At 34.4% G+C, this 24233-nt stretch overlaps 1 protein-coding gene across 3 annotated transcripts in view; it reads right to left on the reverse strand.

The window, feature by feature from the left end:
- Positions 1–24233, reverse strand: part of CEP170 (centrosomal protein 170) — a 92674-nt gene that overhangs the window by 19572 nt on the left and 48869 nt on the right. For all 3 annotated transcript variants that reach the window (XM_077782037.1, XM_077782036.1, XM_077782035.1), the window contains exons 9-12: positions 23539–24182; positions 10979–11128; positions 4924–5050; positions 335–2143 (exon numbers count right to left, since the gene is read on the reverse strand). In XM_077782037.1, coding sequence (XP_077638163.1) covers positions 335–2143; positions 4924–5050; positions 10979–11128; positions 23539–24182 — 2730 coding nt within the window. The remainder of the gene's footprint in view (positions 1–334; positions 2144–4923; positions 5051–10978; positions 11129–23538; positions 24183–24233) is intronic.

The raw sequence follows: 24233 nt of genomic DNA on the forward strand, positions 1-24233 counted from the left end.
TAGCATGATTTGAGTGAAGAGATCTTGGGTCTGTTTTTGCACTAAAACAAATGGTAGTTGATGTATTTGACTGTCCCAGTTCAGTCCTGTCTTAGTAGCTTCAAGATAAAAACATATCCAAAGAGTTAAAGGATTACTATTTCCTGCATTTATGATTTCAAATGAGAAACCTCCACAAAACCTGCCATGGAAGCCTCCTACTCCAAAGAAAAAGACTGCATCAATTAAAACTCAACAGGTTCATAAGAGCTTTTTCTTAAACAGTTTCTTTAAAAAAAATCCACATTAAAAACATCTAGTATTGTACAAAATAATTTAAAATAATCTCACATACCTGAGGGAGAATTATGAGCCGAAGCCAAGGATTTGGATTTTGAATCCGAAAGTCGAGAAATGCTATTGGCTCGAGTTCTAGCAGAAACCTTAGTGCTATCTCCTCCTGAGAGCAGCCTTGAACCACTTCTGATGATGGCTTCTGGGGTACGCGACGAGGCGGTGCTCCTGGTTATTGTTGCTTCAGAATCGCTACGTGCTGATAAAGAGCCAAGCCGATTTCTGCGAGGTTGAGCGAGTAAGTCTATTCTGGAAATATTTCTCCTCCCCGATGGAGGTTTTGATGTAGAACTTGTAGTGGACACTTCAGAAGCGACTGAAGCCTTATCAGCATCAGCAAGCTCGCTATCAGAGACTTCACCAAGGCGTGCTCTGCGCAAGAGAGAAGTCCTTGTGGGACGAGGTCTTGGAAGAGTGGTAGATTTACTAGACTGCCCAAGTCCAACAGGAGAGGTTTTTGATTTAGCTGACTTTCCTTCCATCTTGGAATGTACAAGTTCATCTGCTGAAGCAAAAGGAACTCTCCCATGTGATTTGCCAGAGTAGGTTTCCTGGTCAGATGATAAGACATCAGAAATGGCAGAATGAGGTACACTGGATGTTTGGTCATCATCTGTTAAATCTACTGATGGTTGCCTCATTCTTCCACTGGATTGCAAAGTTTTGCGAGCCTCAGCTCTAGACCCACCATCTGAAGATCGACTCTTAGTTTTCTTTTCAATCTTTTCTCTAGCTCCTGTAGAAGATTTTAAAACATCCTTTGAAGGGGAACCAGTGGAACATCTATCTTTATATAAGTTTGTAAAGCTCTTCCGCTTCTGTGTGGATTTTCTTTCAGTGTCACCAGTAACAAGACTGATTGTGCTGGCTGTATCAACATCTGATTCTGGTGATATGGAATTATCTCTGTTATAACTAGGAGTGTCAGGACCTTCATCAGTTTTATTTTCTTCACGTAATTTAGCTTCAAGAAAAGCCATTACAGCTTCTGTGTCTTTTAAAATGAGTGTTGTATCTATACTGGAATCAGTGTCCATCGAATCACTTCTGTCACGTAACCTGTTTGCAGATACTAAAGGGGCAGCAGAACCACTCTGCCTATTAATGTGAGGAATAAGTTCTATAGGTATATTTGTGCTAGGCTTATCTATAGTAAAGCTACCTTGCCTCACTAAGGGTTTTGAAGATTCCTTTTTGTCTCCTCCAAGCACTTTAGGACTTTGTCCTCTAATGATTTCCTCATTTTTTCTTCTTTTTCCCTCAATCTGTGCCAACTTAATTTCTGCTTTATCTGTAACATGTCCAGGAGCATTTTCTTGATTATCCAAAGTTTTGGGTGACATAACAATCTCCTCCCTACCTTTCTCAATCTGGTTTGCAGCAGATTTTGTAGAGGATAATTTTGAGGGTGTCCAGTGCCCTTGCTCCTTTCTTTCTTGTTGTTGAATTTTTGCTAAAGCTTGTTTCACCACAGAAGTTTCTCTGCCAGTTTCAACTCTCTCTTTACTAGAAGAGCTGGGAAAAGAAAACACTTTGTCTCCAGTAGCTCTGGGTGAAAGATCATTCATTGTTCTGGTTGACTTAGCATCTGCGGCACGAGCTGGAGTTTCTTTCTCCTGAAGTTCAGTGTCTTGCTTTTCACCTATTTCTGACCTCTGATGAGATACAGTTTTTGGTTTTAAATTTTCATTTATTTTCTCCTCTATGGGAAGCTGTGGAAGTGTCCTCCTCTTTCGCTCACCTTGGCTGGTCATGGAAGCAGCTGAACCAGCACTTCTAACAGAAATACCAGACTCACTGATGTCTGTATCTAAAAATGAAAGAGAAAAAATATTTGAGAAGACATTCAACAGCAAGGCAAATAGAAAGATTAAATGTTTAAGACTGCATAAAGCTAATACAACATAAATCAGAACTGAAAAAGTCATCAGTCCATCCTTCTGCTCTATTGCAAGATCAATTAATTTTATTTAGACATGTAGAAAAACATTTGATGAACTCTTGTAGCCAGCTGAATCATACAAAGTTTTTATGATCTCACACTAGGCTAAAATAGGTAAGAAATCGCTGTTATTTCAATCAGTACACCATTACAACAGGAAGTGGAAAGCAAGTCTTACATTCCTAAACATCTCCTGGACCAGCTTTCAAAACTACTAAAAAAAGATCCTCCTTCTTCCTCCCTACCTGCCTATTCCACAGCTCTCAAGGTCTGTCTCATGGACATACTACAACCTTCCCCTGCAAGGCCTCGTCTCACTCAGGCAAGAATCTGCAGTGCTGGGACACACTTCTCAGCAATATTGAACATTCCCACTGATTAACAAAAAAAATTACTATGACTGAGAAAGCAAAAATAATGTTTTTATCCCAAACAAGACACTTTAGTATAAAAATGTATGGAAAACATACACAAAGCATCAAAAGAATGCAGTATTACTGCCAAAGTACTTTCACTGAATTCTCAGTGTACAAAGAATGAATGCTCCATTGGCAGAAAAGCATGGGCATCCCCTGGACTGTTGCAAGGAATAACTGTTTTAGGAACCAAAATTTATTTTTCCACTCTATGAATTGCTCTGACTTTGAATATTTGGAGAGAAAAAATTCTTTTTACTGTTCATTTGCCTGCTGTTGCAATGTAATGTGACACATTTAGTAACACACATCTGTCAATTCCCTTTTTTGCCAGGAGAGATCCATAAGAAACTGTTCTGTATAGCCTGTTGGGTCTTTCTATCACAGCTTGCCACCAACATTGGTTGCTCCAGGAGTAAGAACTGGAGTACAGGGTTTCTCTCTCTGAAAGAATCCTCTAAGCAATTAATTGAATATCAACAATCATGCTGTATGTATACCTGCTACTTTCTATCCATGCTCTTCAATCTATCTTCTCTCTTTGCAGTGTCAAACCTTTGATGAAGAATGCAAAAGGACTCACAGCTTTTTTTTCCTATAATCTATGTTAAGACACTGATTTGAGAAACAGTAAGTACGTCTGAAATCTAAGCAAGGTTTTCTAATGTGAGGTCTGTTTTTTTCTTGAAAATTATGAAACAAATTGAAGGTTTAATAAAAATCAATATGATTGCCGTCTGTGAAAATTGACCTTTCTCAGACATGCCTACTAGATCAAATATTTTATACATATATAAGCATGTGACTTGCTTCTTGGTGAATTTCAAACAGCCTTTAGTAAAAGAAAAGGCATGGAGTTGTTTAGCATCATATTTGGCTAAATATGTGTTATGTGAAATTTAAATACTAAGATTTCTAAAGAAGATACAGGCATCTAAGTCAACAAGACATGTTTTCTGAATTGGGTTTTAGATGTACGTACTAAATTTTATTTTTATTACACCTTTGTTGCTTTAGTGCTTTGGTGCTTTGAATGCTTTATTTCCCCTTTAGTATTGTAGAATTCTTGCAGTACAGATATGCACTACACAGTAGTTACTTCACTGTATCTCTTATCTTTGTTCTCACAATGGTAAAAAAGACTTTATCTCTCCAGAGAAGATCCTAGGTAGTGCCTCATCTGACAGTGACCATTTAAAACACTGCAGAAAACAAAAGACCACCAAAGCTCTTGCTTAACCATCCAAAGGATCAGTCTCAATAGCAATGATTTTAAGTGTCCTGAATGTACACAATCCTTTCAAATAGTGCAAAATCTGCTCTTGATTTCCATTATTCTGTGCGTACGAGATAATTTAATTTTTCCCCTTTCCATCTCCTTTGACTTTTAGTATTCTAGGCAAAGTTCAATGCTTATGAGGGGAGAAAAAGCTACAAAAGAAGCAGTGGTTACTGATAATAATCTTTTTGTGCATTGGTACAGATATATGCATTATGCAACATCAAAAGCAAAACTTCTTTGTACAACTTCTCCCAAAGATGATTACAACCTCTAATGTGAAATTTGCAAGAAGAAAAAAACAGAAGAGAAGTAAGACAAGTAAATTGTTTATAGTCAAGACTGTAGATATTAAAGAATACACTATTTCAAAATCAGAAATGTGAATAATTAAACCATGGAGAGACATGCCCTGAACATCTGGCACTCACAAGAAAGGGAGATAAGGTTGTTCAGTGCTAAAGAGAAAGTTTCTGGGTTTTTCAAGAAATATCAAAGGTCTTCTGTATTTCCAAGATAAGGAAGGATACTATGCTTCAGGTGAAGTCTCTCAGGTTCGATTGTTTAATAATCATTTGGATTGTTTAATAATCATTTGGATTGTTTAATAATCGCTGAAGTCCAATTTAGACTAAGAAAAATGTAAGGAAAGAAATACACTATGCAGATCAACCCAAACTGTATTTCAGTGAAAGTTTCTCTAATATTAAACAGTTTATAAACTCTCCTGTTTTAGTAACATTCAGTGTAATACTGGCACTCAACTGCCATGTAGATACCATTACTGCTGAGCCTGTTTTTATACTGTTTCTGCTCAATGAAACAGAAGAATCTTACATGAAATTGGGGCATTAGGAGTAAAAAAGCAGATTAAATACAGTACATAATCATTCTTTTCTTCCTTTCACAGGTTTTTCAGCATAAATTATGACAGTAAGAACAGTTTTTAATACCATTTTCTACTGGAGCAGGCACAGAGGACTCCAATCTCAAGTCATCTTGGTCATGACGTGTGTGATTAGCAGCCAAACTGGCCCACTGTGATACCCAACGTTTACTTCTAGGGTTAGTAGAACCTTCCTAAGAAAGAAAAAAACAGCAGAAAAAAATTGTAACTGTTTGATAAAAAGCATGCCATCTTTCCAGGCTTTTTCTGACTAGATAGGTCAGACACTATTTTCCTGAAGGAAGTTGAAAAAATAGTTTACATAGAGTCCCCAGTTCTAGAATGGCAAACAACAAACAAAATCTATATAGCTGCTGGATCAGCACCAAATAAACAAAAGTTCCTAGTGCAGTGGACTTTTAAACACCAGAACCTATATAAAATGTATCAGAACATGTACTAATTCTAAAATCAGCTTATTTCGGTCCTCAGCTCAGAAGTGCAGGAAAAGTACATGGGGTGTTGGGGTGTGTTAAGAAATTAAAAATGTGTTTCAGGAAGACAAGAAAGTGACATTTTACCGGTTTAGAAGACCCTCTTGTCCAGATGAAATATTGTATTTACTTCATTACAGAAAGATTACCTTAAGGATTGAAAGAGTAATAACTTATGATGGAAATGAAAGGAAGCTCAGGTTATTTGTTTGGCCTAAACAAAAAAAGAAGCAAAGATTAGTTTTAAACCATCCTACTGTGTAACAGTGAAGGCAGTGTCATCAATATTTTACAATTTTTTTGCACCTAAACCAGAAAGGAAATGAATTTGGTTTCTTGGTGGCATGCCTTTTGAAATCTTGAAAATTTTTTAAATGTAAGAAAAGCATAGAATTAAATCATCTTCTTGTGTTACTAAAGCATCCTTTTTGCAAAACCTGATTTCTAATTATAGTGCAATGTTACTGTCTTGTCAAATACCTTACAGTCTCTTTTTGTTTACATCTCCAAAAAAACATCACCAACCCTTCAAATCTTCACACTTCTATTCAAAACACTGATTTCCACCTGATGCCTTGACTACTCTTAGATTCTAGTCTTTGACCAAGAAACAACACTATACATTCTATAAAAATGATTTAGAAGAACTAGAATGATGAACAATGTCACCTATTATATGAAAACTTCTTTCAAATTAAGTTACTCAGATACTTGAAAAGCTTGATTTTATGATCCTGAACTTCTCCTGACTAATGCGAGTGCAACATCATTAATCTCTTCCAGAATATCAAGAATGTAGTAAATCAGAGATGCAGAACATAACTTTTAAACTATTATACAAATTAGCATATTTTTAATTAGTTTTTTAGAATCAAAATGTTATAAAATAGAAGTCTAACAACAGCAAAGGAAGGCAATTCAATGTTTTTGCTATTTATGGGCATTTCTGAAGACAATGCGAAACAATAGCAGTAAAAATATTACAAAAAACACACAGCATTTATGCACTGGCAACTACTGAAACCACATTTTTCTTTCCAATTACTAATCTCTCTTTTCCTGTCTGTACTAGTGAACTTCTATCTAATGAAACAACTAATTATAGTCAAATCCAAACACTATAGATTTACCAATCATCTTTGCAATAGAAAATTTCATCTAGTTCCTTCTGTACCACCCAACCAATTTCAGGATACAGATATGTGTCAGAAATCTGAATTCTACTTCACAATGGAGAAACTTAATAAGATTTTGCAGATCAACTGCAGTAAAACAACGTGCTAAATTATTTTTCTCTTGTAATTAGACTGCCAAAAAATGGTTTCTACATAGCAGTGAATGTAAATATGTGCTTTGCCAATTCTCTGTGTATTCATAGTAGTTTAAGCACATCCAGAAGGTGTAAGGTTTATAAAACTCACACCTAAAAAGTCACGTTCAGATAGCCTAATGTTCTTCCTATATTCCTTATCACTTTGCATCTTACAGGCTTTCAAGTATGCAATCCTCCAAATCTTCTCTTGAATACCAAAAGCAATTTCCTAATATTTCAGAAAAGTTGGCTTTATCTATGAGATACGAGCCTTTTACCTTAATTTTAAATCCGCTTTCTTTTATGCTTATTTTACATACAAAGTCAATAGGAGTAAGAAATCATTCGAAAATGTAACAATGGATTTCTGTGGATTACTATTCAGCCTTAAGATTTAGGGCTTCAGCCTCCACATCCGAAAAAGATCCACAGTGCACACACATTACACCTGAAAGCATGTCCAGCTCTTAGCATTTCAGAGCAGCCTAACTTTTTTTTTTTTAATAAATTTCAACAAGGTGAATAAAATTAATACAAAAATTAAATGTCTTTTCAGACACATAGTTCTAGACAGTTCAAGTTGTAAGAATCATATTACTTCATATTTTCATAAATGGCTGTCTTGAAAGCAGTTCTTCCCTCCTCAATGTACCTGCTTCAGAACCATATGCCTCTGGGGTGATGATCTCTTTACAGACTTCCATACATTATGTTTTTACAGCCAATGTCTTCAAGTTATTCCTGGAACAACACTGACACCTATCTTTAAAAGCTCTTTCTCTCTTCTATTACAGTTACTCCATTTACATATGAAAACCCACCAATTGCATCCATCTCAGCTGTTACTTTGCCAGACTAATTGAACAACGCTGATTTGTTCTTGTAAGGTAAATCTCCAGTCCTGTAACAATCTGGGTAAACTTTGTACTTTCTCTAGACTGGTATCCACCCTTCTTAGTGCTATTATTACAGGGGAAGCTTCACCATAGTGATAACACTGCCCTTTTCTGCTGGCAATACACTTCCTGGGTTCTATTCAAGGGCCCTATTTGCCTTTTTACAACCCTGATATTGGTCTATCGTAAGTCTATGTTTCAGTATACCATCTAAGTTCAAACAAAAGTAACTATCAAACTTCAAATTAAATGGATTGTTCTACAGGAGAGAAAATTAGAGTAATTTGAGAGGACAAACAAAAGGAAATATAGCCTCTAAATACTCCACTTTTAAGAAGCAATATAGCAAATATTTACATTAATGGAATTCAGAATGTCAGTAGTATTATTTATCTGATCTTCAGTGGGAAAGACATAAAGTAGGCATTCAAAACAGCAAAAGGAACATTGTAGTCAACGGACTGATGACCCTAGAGATGAAGAACCAGGTTTCTAACTGAACTTTAGTCTTACCAAAAAAAAAAAAAAAAAAAAAAAAAAAAAAAATCCCCAAACCAACCAAAAACCTGAAGCACATCAAACACAACGTTGACAAACCATTATTCAAGAACTGTGTTTAGTACAGACAACTGACCACTGAAAATTAAATGGAAGTTGGATGGATAGATTATAGCCCAAACGACTGCAGTATTTTTATTAACCAAATTCATAGAGTAAGAACAAATATTAACAACAACAATAATATTCTCTTTTTTCTTTATTTACTTAATTTTTGTTATTTAATCACACCTACCTTGGCTGGTAAGTGGCAGCTTTTAATATAGAAAATAAAAACATTTTAATATTTTAAATAGATGGATTTAGTATTTTCATTGCCTATATGTAATCACTAAAAAGGCAAGAACCAGTGTATTCAGGCTCAGTCCAAATGTGCCAAGACACTCACTCTGCATTTTACTTTATTTATGACACATGCTACACAAAAGTATTTAAAGACTGTTGGATCAAAAGAAAAGCTGAGAACTTCTTCAACAGGAAAAGCATTTCCAAGAATTTTATTAATGATACTTCAAAAGCCCTGTAAAGCTAAGATATTTAATTTCACAAGAAGCTTTCAACCCCTGAAGTGACTCTAGATGACCCTGTCCTGCCTTGGCAGTGGGGTTGGACTGCATGGCCTCCAGACATGTCTTCCAACCCTAACTATTCTGTGATTCTCTAAAACTGTTTCTATAAAATCTTTATAATTTCCAAGGCCATCTTTTCCATCCTCTTGAATAGAAATATCTTAGAATTTTATTCTTTGCTTTTTCTATGCCAATCATGTTCAGAATTCACCTCATTCCGCTAATCATGTATAAGAATAACTGTACTGGGACAACTGGAGTAAGCTCCACCCACAATCTGAGTGGATGCAAAACTGGAACACTGAGCTACCCTGACGTTACCTGACTATTTAGCCAAGATCTTCAATGAGGTTTATAAACTTATGATCTGCAGCTCAGTAACACAGTAAGTCTTCAAAAACATACAAGCAGAAAAGTTTGTATATGAGAACATAACCTACATACTTAACAAATCAAACACATTTGCCTCTCCCCTTCCTACTGACTAAACAAGTTTTGCTAATAAGACTTTAAATGTAACAATCTTCTCTCAGTAGTTATCCTCATTATTGCTTTCCCATTATGTCCCTATAAAAGACACTTTTAATTTTCTGAACTAGCTTCTCTTGGACCTCTACATATCTATCAACCAACACCTACTTTTAACTTTCTCTAGTAAGCTTTCTTCCACCTTCATCTGTCAATTCTTCTTATACTAACCCTTCCTTTAACCACATTGTTTATGTCAGTTTTGCTCCTTGACTTAGCAAATAATTTTCATTTTTCCCCTATCATCATGCCTTGTAATATTTTAAATTATGCTAATAACCTATTCTCTCCCACTATATAAAGACCCTTTAATGCAGCAAAGCATAGTAATAAAGCAGCATAATTCTTGTAATTTTCACCTAAATCAAAGTGAGTTTTAGTATATCACTGCCAGAAGGTCTCTTAAATCTGCTGTATGATTGCAGAAGTAGTCTCAGTCTTTTAGAAACAAATTCTTTTATTTGCAAGGTTGACACCTGAAAACAGCAATTATGCTCATAAAACAGATAATATATTCTTCTTCTGTTTATGGAATTTAAAAAGTGAAAAAATATCAATACTCTTGAAAACTGACAAAGCACAAAAGAGCTGAGTGCTGCACAAGGCATTAAAAAAAACAGAGAGGAAGAATATGGTTATAGATTTGTGCAAAGAAGAGAAGTGAAAAACCTTCCACAGGATATGCCTGTGCTGCATGGCAATACTTCACTTGAGGCTGTAGTCTTAGAGAAACTAGGCAAAGGTACTAATCTAGACACAGTGACATACGGGTGTCAAGGCTTTGCAGTAGCTAAAATACAACCATCAGAAAAAAACACCTCCAAGAGAAACAGATTTGTAGATACTAAAATCAATGTATTTGCATGGGAGGCACACTAAGTAATACTTTAAGCTCTTGATATCTTCAAAAAAATTGTTTATTTATAAAGTTTGCTAAATTACAGGACCATACTTCAGAAACAGTTTGCCAAGGGAGTTAGACAAAAGTGTTATGTGCTTCATTGTTGTTGTCAGTTGATTCTGCTCCATTGTGATCCTGCTCTGTTCCAGACACATTTCAAGCTAGTTTATTCATCACAATGCTATCAGAATGCCTCCCAAGATTTCAATATGAAATATGATGAATATATTGTGCATCTATTCTAAGTCATATATAAAGACAGGCATTTTCCTCTGCTTAGTATTTTACCAGCTGATTAAGTTATACAGTGTCTGAATCAACTAATGTAAGTGACTTGTCATGAGTGGCACCTCACTGAAGAACTTAAACCAAGAATGTAAACACCTAAAGCCTGCTGGCTTCAGAGAAAAAATCTGAAAAGTATTATCCACCATTTCTTTCCTAGATACCTTTGTATCATGCATTAAGTGCACACATCTTCTTTCTGAATTTTAATATAATTACTTGCTTTGGGCTATAAAACATAACCAGCTTTTCCTCAGTTCTGCTGAAGAATTTACATGAAGTATATACCGTGCAAAGTTATGTTGTTGCAAGGAAACTTCTACTACATTTCCAATACACTGGTGTCAGTGCACATAGAAAAGTAGCCAAGTTTTAAAATGCCTCTGGCAATGAATTATATCTGCCTCTGACAGAGAAGCTTTGATGATGCAATAAAGGCCTAGAAGAAATAAAATACTTATAGATTTGAGTTAATCTTTTCCAGGCAAGATTTTGTGTCCTGTTTAACACTTACTGGTCAGTTCTTAGTGCTCTTTTTTAGTGGAAGAAAAAAGAAGACCGTCAAAAATTAAATTCTACCTCTGTGTCAAGAAATCCAGTTGTACTCAGTGGTCTTTTTTCTTCCAGCACTACTGTAGCAGAATTTATAGCCCAATCTTTTACTAAATCTTTCTGGGTCTCGTTGATAACAGGCCTATTATAATCCTGGCTGTCATCCACTCCAAATACCTGAAAATGAAACAAACCATTACATTCATTAACCCAATACCATGCTGATACAATGTTCAATGTTAATGGATGGATGTGGCATGCTGGATAGTGAGTATAAATAGGTTTTATTGTATTATGCTTATCTGTCACCTTAGTGCAATCTACAAATTAAACAGAAAAAAATCTACAACAATAATTTAAAAAAATGTGGAAGTCTATGTCAACATTGTGAAAATTAAAAGAATTGCTAGTTGGAATGGTCAGATATGAAAAAATGACACTTTGATGAAAGGATCAAAATATAAAAACAAAATAATTGCAGAACCCATTTTACCAATTAAGGAAAAAACCCAGTAACTAAAACCACCAGATTTCCAGATTTTTGCTATTATCTAATGAGAGTAAGACATACAAATTCTTGCATTTGCTATTAATATGCTTATTGAATTATTTCCCTAATACAAACAAAATTTCAGTGTTTAAACTGTTAGAGACTTGGCAGATGTTAAAAGTCCACCAGATATCATGAATCATGTAGACTCATCTTATCCAAGACACGACTTGGTATAGTTCTTTTACTACTCTACCTCCTAAGGGTGCTTGTATTAATTTCTTCTGCTTATGCCAGAATAACTTTCCCATGACATTTTAAAACATTGCTCAGAAAAATATACCAGAAAAACATTATTACTAAGGCAATTTAGCAATTAGAACTTTAGCAGGAAAACCACCATACTATTTGTCAAATTTCTCATGAGTCATAGAAAACTGGGAATTATGAATTGCTTTCAGAATTAAGGTATAATCAAAGACATTTTAGAAAATATCTGTATCTTGGAAACATGTAACTTATAAAATTTGCAAAATCCTGTTTAAGAAATAAATTCACTACTTTACTAGTACGGGCTTAGACATCAAAAAATTACAGAATAAAATGAACTTCCCATACACATTAAAACTGGCTGCCAAAACTTAAGAGTTAACATCAAAAATTATTTTGCCAAGTTCACAGATGTTATCCTCCTGCAACAAGCACTACTAGTGCAAAATAAGAAAAGGTATACAAAATTCTTTTTTCTCCAAAAGTGTGCTGTAATTCAGTTTTGCACAGCAAAGCTAGAGAACTGGTTTATTACAATTCTGAATAAGGTTAGTGTCTTCAAAATGGATTCACCACTAGATGGCCACAAACCATAATGTTGTCAGCTTCTGAGAAGCAAAGAGAAAAATAATAGTAAAGCACCCTGTCTATCAACTCTTTATGCTAACTGTACAGGAAATCCTTGCTACAGCATTAATACATTTAGACCTGAGGAATTTTTCTCAAATACACTGGATTTGTTTTTTGCTGTCATGAGAAAAGCCTGCTTTCCTGACATCTTAAAATTCAGGCAGTGTTCCCTGAATTTTCAAATTATACATAAATCCTATCTAGAGTCTCTGGATTAGAATTTGTTTAACATATATACAAAACATTTGTTTTCTTTTTATAAAAATAGAGTGTTAAAACTTAAATTTTTGCTTTCATGATATACTTTTGATTTGTACAGTTGTAGCAATTTTTGAAGATAGAAACCAGTTAATGTCCACTGACAACTTTCTTTGAATATATCACTATTCTGCAAGACTTTTTTCTTTGTGTATCATAGTTTCATTGATTACAGAATTTTATATGTTATTTAAAATGAAACTAAATTCTGGTATTATCACGTAAGCACCAGAAGGAAAATATGAATTCCACACTTCCATATCTAATTGGGACTACAGCAACAAACTGGTGCTTATAAATTGCTTCCTTTTATCTGACAGCACATTCATTTACCATGTCAAATTTCTTTACTTGTATCAGAAATAATGCTTCTTTCAGTCTTACCTTTTCTAGTACTGAACTCAGATTTAAATAAATTTTGTTATTCTTCTATTCTTCTATTACTGAAATTACTGCAAAACCAAATTTGAATATTGCCTATTTTTTTTCTGTGAAAGGTAATACGAATATCATTACGACCCAAGTAATAGCACTCCTAATGTTCCTTCTCTATACACAGTAGGGATATCAGAAGAGATAAGCAAAACATCTGTCAAGTAAAACATCTTCAATAAAAGTATATTTTTGTACTGAGATGTCATTCTACATTTGATGTGTGTATGCACCTGTCCTAAGTTCCACTGCTATACAAGTACAAAGCTCCTCTTCTCACAAGAAAGAAGAGATGCATGTAAGCGTGATGTAGCCTAAAGACTAAATTTCGGACTTGAGATATATAAAAAACACTTTAAAAGATTGTTAATAACACATAATTAATAATTTAAATAATAAAAGTATTCACAAGATAAAACAATACAAGTATTTCACAAAATGTAGATCATTACTTATACACCTGTCACACACCAGCAGAAAAGTAATACTATCAGAATTTCATATACTACATTTATCAAATAATGAGAATATACCCTCAACAGAAATAGCCATGGAATAGCTTGAATGTTTCTGCTGGAAATCATCTCTCTACCCTCTAGAAAATGCAATTTGTACTTTCTGGGCTGCTACAATAGTGTATGTGTGCAAAGAGTGGGCTGTTGTGACAAAAGCCTGAATGGATAGCGACTCGTATCTTCCTACAAAGACTACATTACATTTTTCAAGGCTTCCAATTCTTTAGATGTTTCTGCTCTTTAAATATCTTCATGACTGCAAAGTCATTTAAGGAAGGCCAAGGAGGTAACTTAATCAAACCAAGAGAATTCTGAGGAAATGCTAATGACACATATTGATGCATTTCTCATCTATTTAGAAAGACTGAAGTTTTTTTCTGTAAAACTTGTATTTTTCAGAAGCAACTATGAAATATATTTTGATTAACTGTGTCTTGGGGAAGAAAAAGATGAAGCCAGTTCCGTAATCAATATACATACAATACAGATTTGGACACATTGAGCTGTTTGAAAAATGAAGAAGCAAGACTTTATTTTTGATAAAGGAGGTAAAATAATTCTATGTATGGGACTAACCATCACAAATCACACATATCCACCACACGGCTGTCAATGCAAAAAGAGTTTCCTAAAAAATTTACCCTTTTTAAATAGCGCTGTAAGCAACAGGAACTTTCACAGGACTCTGATTTTGCTTTTTTTTTTTTTTTTTTTTTAATAGAATATGGGGAATGAGGAGTAATGTAAAAAGAAAAAATAAATACAAATAATAATTCCTAGAAATATTAAAAAAATAACAACACTAATGCATTTTTTTTTAACAGATGTAATTTAAAACTGAAACTACCACAGAAAGGTATGTCTAAGGTATCTGCTTCCTATAAGCAACAATTCTGGAAAGCTAAAAGTTTTTTGCCCTGCTCTGTTCTATTGTTTATTTTTCTGAAATTATATTTTTGCAGGAAGATACATTGTTCCATCCTGGTTGTTTCAAGCTTCATGAAGTTACAGAACAAAAACCAGGATGAAAATTTTCACAGAAACCCTGAAAGTTGACTGACAGAGAAAAATCTAGACACCCCACCAATCTGCAGGGTTTATACCACATGGCTGTAATGTAGAACAGACACAAACATGGTGTGTAAACTGTGGTGGTGGTGTTTAAAAATAATTACTTTGTTGTTATGAAGCATAAAACAACTTCCATTGCAAATCAGGACATTTTAAGTGGCACGGGAATGATGACATGCTGTACAAAGTTAAGACCTGTCTATGAAATGTTCTTGATGCAATTTTGTTTGACCTGAAATCCAGCTGGCCCCTTAAGCAAATGCATTAACAGATGATACAGGAGAGACATTGTCTAACTAGGTAACTTTTGAAAAGTTTCAGACATGCAAATGAAACCTTAGATAATTCTCAAAAAAGTAAGTGATGAATTTCCTATTAAATTAGCAAAATCCTAGCAGAGGCCACCAAGATGGCAAAGATTAGAGCATTTCACCTATGGGGAGAGACTGGGGAAGCTGCATTTGATCCCTTTGGAGATGGGAAGGCTTTGGGGTTACCTAACAGCAGCCCCCCAAGTACAATGGTGAGTATACCAAGATGACAGCCAGATTCTACACTGCAGGGGGACAAGGAACAACTCATGTCAGATGAGACAGGGTATGAAGAAAAGTCTTCTCACTCTGAGGACAGTCAAGCAAGTTTGCCTAGTCTCTGCCCATGTAGGGCATGAAGACCCAAATGGATAAATCCTGGGCAATCTGGTTGACCTCAAAGCTTCTTTAAGCAGGTGGTTGGACTAGACATCTCCTTTTCAGGTCCTTTCCAGCTTATGTGATTTTGTGCTCCATAATAACATAGTGATCTTACGTAATAACTCAGCATCTCAGGTCTCCTAGTGCAAAGTTCTGAGAAAGTCCCAAGTATCTCAAAGCAGCAGAGAAAAGGTGAGCTCCTGACACATGCTTTTCCATTTCAAAGCAGTGAAGTAAGTACTCCAAAGATCCCCTATAATAATCCATTTACATTCTGCAGTCCACCCAGTAACAAAGGGCCAAAACAGCAGGCTAAAACTGTAGCAAGTCTCAAAGCACTATCTTGTTTCTTGCTGGAATACAAACTTGCCCTGAAAAAATATAGAAAGAAAATATGCACTAACTAATGGCAAAACAATTGTAACTTCATGAGGATTTTGACAAATGTCATCACTTTATAGCTGCAACAGTTTTTCCAATAGTCTGAGAATATAACCTTATCTGTATTAACCAGTAATTGTCAAAATTATTTATCCAACCATTGTAGAACTTAATCCATTCTTTATTGTAGAACTGCAGTTCTACAATACTATAATAATTCAGTACTTAATGACCACAGAGCTAGTTGCTCATCAAAATCATTACTGAAGTTACTGATATAAATGGAAAAAGTATAATTTGAGACTTCTAATAGTTATGTTCATTCAGTTTTACAGCAAATTATGTATATTAGAATGGAAAAATCTGAAGGATCCTATCTGGTTTTAAAATTTTTAGCTTACAAAGTTTCTCCAGTAATCTTACTGCTGAAATCTTAATGAAAAGGATATATACTAATTACCAATACCATCAATAAAATTAACAGAAAACCAACAAATAACCATTAAGAATTTTAGCTGCAATTCCTATTAAAAAATGATGGCATTTGAAAAGTAATATTATTTCAATAACTCTTTTCCTATTCTTTTAGATCCTAACAACAGTCAGGGATGTAACCTAGAAACATATTTTTAAAAGATCATGATATGAATGCTATTAATTTCAGTGTAGGCAATCTGCTTAAAAGGAACAGAATGAAACTAAATGAGAAGAAAGAGACAAGGGAATTCTAAGATGAGCAGTTAAAAAAATAAAAACAAAGCAAAGCAATGGTAAGGAACAAGGGGCTACACTGCACAGGGCATTAAAGAAGGATCATGGCAAAATTAACAAGGAACAAATGATTTAATTTGAAATAAGGTATTTGTCATTGCAAAGTGATGGGAATGTAAATTGTGATATTAATTGTGTTTCATAACCTTTTAGGGGAAAGGAAGATGATAAGCATATTTGTCACAGAAATCAAAAGTAGGTTTCAGAAACTGAGCTGTAAACTAATAGAGTCAGACTAGCAAAAACCAAATCTATAAAAAAAGGAAATAAGTATGATTTTGGAAATACAAACAGGATTTCAGGATTTGAGCACAGTTTGGGTGTACTGAGAAAGAAGAAGTTGTAAATAAACCACACTCGGAGTATGAGTGATTGATGAGGATTCCATAGAGCAAGGAAATAGAAGAGGCTTCAGATCGTCTCCGCAGATCATGTCAGTAACGCTGCATTTGGTGCTCAGACTGAGCTCCTGACAATTCTTCCACAGAAGGTAGTTCAGGCATTCATAACACAGTAAATTGGTCCTTAAAAGTCAGTTATTGGTCACAGAGAAAAGACAAAAAGCAAACATTTTTTCTCACTTTCACAAAGTAAGATAAGAGTACAATGCCTTAGCTCACTTTGTGTTTAGCTACTACATGAACTGTGTTTAACCAAGCTGCTTCTGAGGAGTTTCATTTCAATAGTTTTTGCTTGTTCTTGGCAGTTATCCTGGCCGTTCCAGGCAAACAGACTGTGTTCTGTGCAGGGCATGTCTCAGAATAGCCATGGATTTTCACAGAAGCCCTTTACGTCATTTTAACTCTATATCAAAGTTATAGAATCAGATGCAAGACACTCTGGTATAAAAAAAGCCACAAAAGCAAATGAAATGGATCAACATGCCAAGTCTAAGAGCTTCCTCTTACCAGACACCAGTTACATATTTATATGCATACATATTTTGTCCCTGTTTGCTACTATGAAGAATTCATTTTCTTTAGGATTCCAAATTAAAAAGGAAACAACAAGTTTAGTGACTGCAAAACCCCTTTCCTTATAAGAAAAAAAGGTTATAAACATCCTCTGAGCTCTTGACAAAATTTATAAACTGGGATGATTGGATAGGATTAAAGTAGTCTACTGCTTTTTCAGCAATGTACTCATAAAATAGTCATTCTGCAAACAAGACACTCTGTAGGGCTCAAGGCATTTCTCTCAAAGAAACTGCTGAAGCAATGGTAAAAGCAACTAAACCCAGAGTGTGAAAAGACAGGAAACCTGAAAGTGATTTTCTGAAAATAGATACATTTACCTTGGTTCCTTAAACAGTCATTGAAACTTACTGAGATTTTTTTTTGTCTTAACTTACTCCCTACCCATTGATTCTTTCCAGGTAGTTTTTCCATTTATAATATTGAAAAAATTGCTGAGAGCAGTTCCATAACTTGTATGTTAACTCCATAATCAGTGGAATTATAACAATAACAATCTGCAAGGTTATTGATAAATTTTTAACATTGGTAACAAAGAAGACAAGATCTGGTATACAAACTCTATGAACACTTAAAACACAACAATAAATCATTCAAAAGTAAACACTCCTTCACACTAAAAACATGTTAGCCATTATTATAATATGTATTAAAAGATATACCCTGGGAATAAAAAGAATAAGGAGATTCCATTTTATAACAATCATCTTTCAGAATAGATTCCCATTCATATCCATACTCAAAAAAAAAAAAAAAAGCTTTAAACCAAACAAATAAGTATCACCATGAGCAGAAAGATCTAGAAAATAAAACTGCTGTCTACAGTGAACACTGGTAAGTTTTCCCTCCATAATTACTATTCCAAAATGTCAAAGAGGAAAGAAGAATCTCTCTCTCATGATTGTGTTAATGGAGTAAGATTTTATGCATACTCATTGCACAGTAGTAATCATATAAAATTTAAGGTGATAGACTGCACATTAAAAATAAGATCATTGCTATTAGGGCCTGTCTATCTACATAAATAAAGACTTTAAAACATCTAGAATATGGAGCTTGCACTGAAAACAAAGTCACGACATGGTCACTGAAGGTGGCAGGATGGATTGAGGTTTGATTGTGATACATGTTTTCAAGACTTCTATTTGGAAATCAGTATGCACCAGTGGAATTTGCAATCTACATTTACTTTGCTGATGAAAAAAACAATTATCTTTTAGGAAATGTAAATGAAAATAACATAAATCAAGTAAAAAGTCTGGGGACCAAAGAAAATTTTTAAGCCAAATGCTTCCATATGCATATGAAGTGCTATAATAATCCAGTTTCCTGGTTCTCACAGGACTTGAAACACTCATATAGCCTCAATTCTATTCCATCCCTTCCCACACATGTATAGAAGAGCTTACATGTGCTATAGTAAGTTCTACAAAATATTTCAATTTTTCAATACCCTAAAATGAAACTGGCTGAAGAAGAAACACAACAAAAAACCCTACACAAAACAAACAGAAAAAGAGCCCTGAAGAAAACCCCCAAAGAACTTGCAAAAAACCCATTGAGTTGCTTTTAATTTACTGCAATAGCCTCAAAGTATTTAATATTCCAAACACATGCAGAATTATTTGCACATTCATTTATTAATATTTATTACTGGCAGTACTTTGCTTTATTGAAAAAGGAAAGGCATTAGCATGATAATTTGGTCTCTTTATATCTACAAAAAAGGAAGATGAACTGCAGAAGCATAATTTTAAATTCTTTCTTTCATCCACTGGTAGACTTACCTTTGCTGTGGCCTATGAAGATTTTTAATGCGACATAACTGCTGACAACAACTTCCTTCTAATAGATAGATTTAGTTAAAAAACATAAAATGGATAGAAAATTTACAACTCAGAGATTAAAAGAAAGCACTTGCTAAGTGTTAACAGAAGAAAGCACTGAAACTATCTAAAGAGCATAAAGGCTGGATGTAAAGGAAAAACAAATCCTACAACTGTGCCCCATTTACTCATGCATTTTATATGGTAAACTTAACACTGAAAACATGTTCTAAATTAAATCAAGATCCTGTATTTCTCTCGTTTTGTACTTAGCTGTTAGCTGCAACAGTAAGACCATTATTCTGCTAGAACAAGTTGTGTCTTTCTGATGCTATTTGAGTAGAGGATATTTTATGACACATATGTTCAAGGTAGGCTTTGTGGTGTACAAGAACAGCTTGCTTTCTTACCACATTAATGAAATTGCTCTCAAGGGCAATTTTAAAAAGAGCTCTACATGTATAAAAAGAGATCACTCATCTATTTTTTTTCTCATGTTATTAATATATTTATTTTCTAAACCATAGACTACTAACTACTAGTAGTTATTAACTAGTTCATACTCCTCTATGAATTTAAGTGACATTTGAACACCTGAGATATCACTGACTAATGAAAGGACTTTTAGGAAGCAAAGTTTAGTGTTATTTTTCAAGTATTCTCTATTCATAAAGAACATTAAGACATAACCATAAATTTCTACTTGCATCTTCTTCTAACATTTACAATTGAAAACTATGTGCATATGTACAGTATTTTAATCTTAAAATAAAATATTTTTTAAAAGGAATCTTTGAAAGTTGTATAAGACACAAGCGATAATGTATTTGAAAACTTGCATTTTAGGTAAGTAGAAAATGTTCACCCCAAGACAGTCATGACTGCAGATATGTGATTACCCCTCTCTGTTAGAAAAAAGAATAAAAACTAAAAAGCTTTTGTCTGTTACTTATGAAATGTTTTCCTCCTTCTTTCTGATAATGTATTTTTCTCACATTCTCAAAAGTCAGGCTTTACAATGGTTGAGAAATAAAGCCTCTGTCATTTGCTATTCTACTCCTTTTCTGCTATAGTGACAGTACTTTTTTCTTAGAGGCTGAAAGAGCACCAGAGGACCAACTGGATCCTTAGCAATCTACATGAAATAAAGATGCTGAATAAGCAGGACAGCGTAGTTTCTGGCTTTTTAAAATCATTTCACACAAGCATCTATTCATCTTGAGATTATTTCTTTGAATCTTTAACAAAAGGATACACTACTTTTGAAGGAAGTAATATAGCTCAACAAGATTTTTACTCCTCTATTCTTAGAATTACACAGAGGGATAGGTGTTTTCAATTCTTTTTCTGAGAATTTTAACTTTGACTTCCTGCATGCTTCTCTTGGATTCTTAATGTAAAGAAGCATTAATATTCTCACCTTGATTTTTTAGAAGTTAATACTACTCTTGCATTGTGGTTTGCTCTTATGTTCCTTTCCAGAGAAAAGAGAAGTAAGACTAAGGCTAAGAATGAGTCACACTTGGCAGTAATCTTTGGATATTTTGGCCAATATCATCCTTTCCTTCAATAAAAGGGAGAAAATATCCAAACCCAGAAGCACTTAATTGCATTGAAAATTTTTCGGGTAAACCACACACAGATTTTAGCACCATTCTAATATAAATTGCTACTGAGAAGAATGCATTATTTGTGCAAATGTTTTAGAAAATGATCCTTGCATTTGTAGTGCATTTTCATCCCAACCCTAGAAAATTACGCTCTCGAATTTCAATTAATCTTTGGACCCAAGAGACACATTTAAATGACTCAAGTGAGCAGGCATAGTAAGTACTCACAAAAAGGACTGACTTGCCAATAATGAGAGTGGTTATACTGAAATAATTTATAAGATGTATACCAATAACTCTCTTAAATCCTCAATAAAGAAGCACAGGAGTCAACAGACTAACAAAAGTCCTTGTCTTATACATCACGCTTCTTTGGCAAAATAAGATTATCCAGAGCATTAGCAATTTAAAATAGGAGGGAAGCAAAGCTGATCTCAGCTGGAGGACAAAAATTTGGCTTCCATTTGGTTTAGATTTTCTTTGTTGGCTGTTTTTCTGCACTTCATAAAAAGAGTATCATACTACTTCATATTACCAAATCAAATAAGAATTGCATACCAGGGCTCTTTGAATTTGGTGTAAAATACAGTGTTCATAAGATTTCAACACAGATACTAAGTGAAATGATACAGAAGACCTTGAAGAAAAAACATCTCCGCCTTACTAGTGGTGACACATTTAAAGTGAGCAGTAAGGGAAATTTATGATACCCAAAAGCTTTTATATAACACTAAGATTACTAAGCAATACTTCACTATCATTTTTAAGGCTTCCACTCACTTCCTGTTCCTGAATCTCTCCTGTAACAGGAGAGATTTGTTTCAAACGAAGAACTGACTTTAGATAATCTGAACAGGTACTGAAGGCCGCAAAAGTGTTGAAATTTTACTAACACTCTCAGGCACAGCATGTGATTCTTGGAATGTCCTATGCAGGGATGAGAGTTTAACTCAATGATCCTAATGGGCACCTTCCAACTCAGCACATCCTATGATTATAAATATTAGACAGTATTAACATTTTTATCAAGTACATAAACTATTTCCAAATGTTATTACTTTGTGTGGTTTCACAAAATGTCCTGTTGAACTACTATATTTAGCTAAGACTCAACTTACAAATTTTCTGATGTGATTTAGTTGAAGATTTATAATTTGAGAATAAATGGAGAAATTTGTAGTTCTTTAATAATTACTTGCTTCATTTGGAATGCTTTTGGTTCCCAGTTGTTTTTTGAATATTGATTAAAAAAAAATCAAAAGTTTCCTTTTCAGAATCCGTAAGAGGTGAAACTACTATCTTTACTATTTGTTGAAGGTGACATTATTTACTTTATTCCCTGTTTCCAAATGCTCCATAAACACCTTTTTTAAAAGAAAACCATCTAGAATAAAATGTCCCATTTCCCCACTACTTCAGAATTTTTTTACAAAATCAAACCAGCGAAGCTAGCTTGTCTTGAAAAAACAGGTTTCAACACAAGCCAAAATTAATTCTAAATGTATTGATGTGTTTGTTCAGCTTTGAAAAGTTTTAGACATGCAAATGAAACCTTAGATAATTTTCAAAAAAGTAAGTGATGAATTTCCTGTTAAATTAGCAAAATCCTAGGCAGGAATTCTACCGTAATAGATTATCTAGGAAAACACAAGAAAACCAGGAAAAAAATCCAATCAAGTCATGTTAAACAACATGATTAAACATAGCTTCTACTATCTATATCTTCCTGTTGAATCCAAAGAACAGTTATTCTTTACAGTTTTTAAACTGCAAATACTATTTTTATTGTTATTGATATTTCTATTGTTACCAATAAGTAAACTAAGACATTTATATTGCTATCATATAAAAACCATTCCATACATTTGGAGAATAAAAGCATTTTTATACTTACTCTTTATAGCTGACAATGAAATTTAAATTACTGTTACTGAATATACTTTTAAAATAAGTATAGAAAACATTTGCAATCTATATCTATATGATAATTTGGATGCAACCAATTTATGTAATGAAAACTAGAGGCAAAAGGCCTTCAAGAACAAGTGAATATTTCCACAGGAACATAAACAAGATGTCACTGTGGCACACGTGAAAGCACAACGCGGACCACCTGCTGCTTGCAAGGTAAAAAAAGGAACGTTTATTATCTGACTCTGTCTTTTATACCTTCCCAAGGGTGACATTGGATTGGAGAGTGAATGGGCCACCTCTCCAAAGACATTGGACAAACCACCAGTACATCAAGTGTTCTCCACCCCCATAAAAGAATGTAAACAATATGTTGTTTACAGAAATTGTGTGGGAAAGTTCTCCAAAGGAATGTAAACTCAGAAGGCTTTAGGAAGTCTTAAGAATCAGGGTGACAACAACCCTCATAGAAATACCAGGTAAATGATTTTTGGTGCCTGATATTTTTTCAGTATTGAAATATTTTGGAAACACATTAAAACTACCAAACTTTAAGACAACAGCAGTATGAAACAAGGAATAATGTTTAACCAAATACTTGCTGTTACTCTTACAACATTTCGTATTTCAACATTATACACTGGTTTAAAAACTTGTGTTATTGCAGCAGCTTAAATAAGCAGAACTAAAGTGGTAGAGAGCTGCCCACACATCCCATAACACTCGTAACATCAGAATGCATTTCAGGTTTCTCACCTTGTCAATCATTTTGCGGGCTTCCATTTCTTCAGGATTGGGATTTTCCAACTCAATAGTGTAAGTACCTTTGTCACTCTGGTCATCCTCATTGTCCTTTTCAGTTGAAGCAGAAATATGTTGGCTCTTCAACTTTTTGTCCATGTCCTGGTTCTGATTAGGCCTATGGCCAAGGCTTCCTGAACTCCTTAACAATGCAGCTTGTAAGGCAGGTAATGCAGCAGAGGGTTCTTCTGATTTCTGGTTTAGGTGTTTGGCATGAACAGCATGTACTGCTCTGTGATGTGATGAGCTAGCTTGCACAGGTGAAGGGACTTTCTCTCCTGATGCAGGTTTCACTCTTTCAGCTCGTGCGTGAGATGTTGGAGATGGAGATTCTGGGCATAGAGCTCCTACATTCTGAGAAAAAGAGTAAGAACGTCTCTTGCGAGGATGGTCTTCATCAAAAAACTCAATCATAAAGGCAGTCTGACTCAAACCAGCCTGCTCTTGCTGCTTTTCTGTGGAATGGACTTTCTGGTGTGACTTTTTCAGTTCTGTATGATGATGCCTTAAGTGTTCCTCAAGTGCTGCCCGTTTACTGTAATGCCGATGTGCACCAATATTTTCTGAATCGCTTTGTGTGCCATCATCATGCTTATTCCCTACAAGCAAAGCAAAACAATATACAGCACAGTGAAACAAAAGAAAGACCC

The sequence above is a fragment of the Lonchura striata genome, chromosome 3 (assembly GCF_046129695.1).
Source record: "Lonchura striata isolate bLonStr1 chromosome 3, bLonStr1.mat, whole genome shotgun sequence".
Taxonomy (NCBI): domain Eukaryota; kingdom Metazoa; phylum Chordata; class Aves; order Passeriformes; family Estrildidae; genus Lonchura; species Lonchura striata.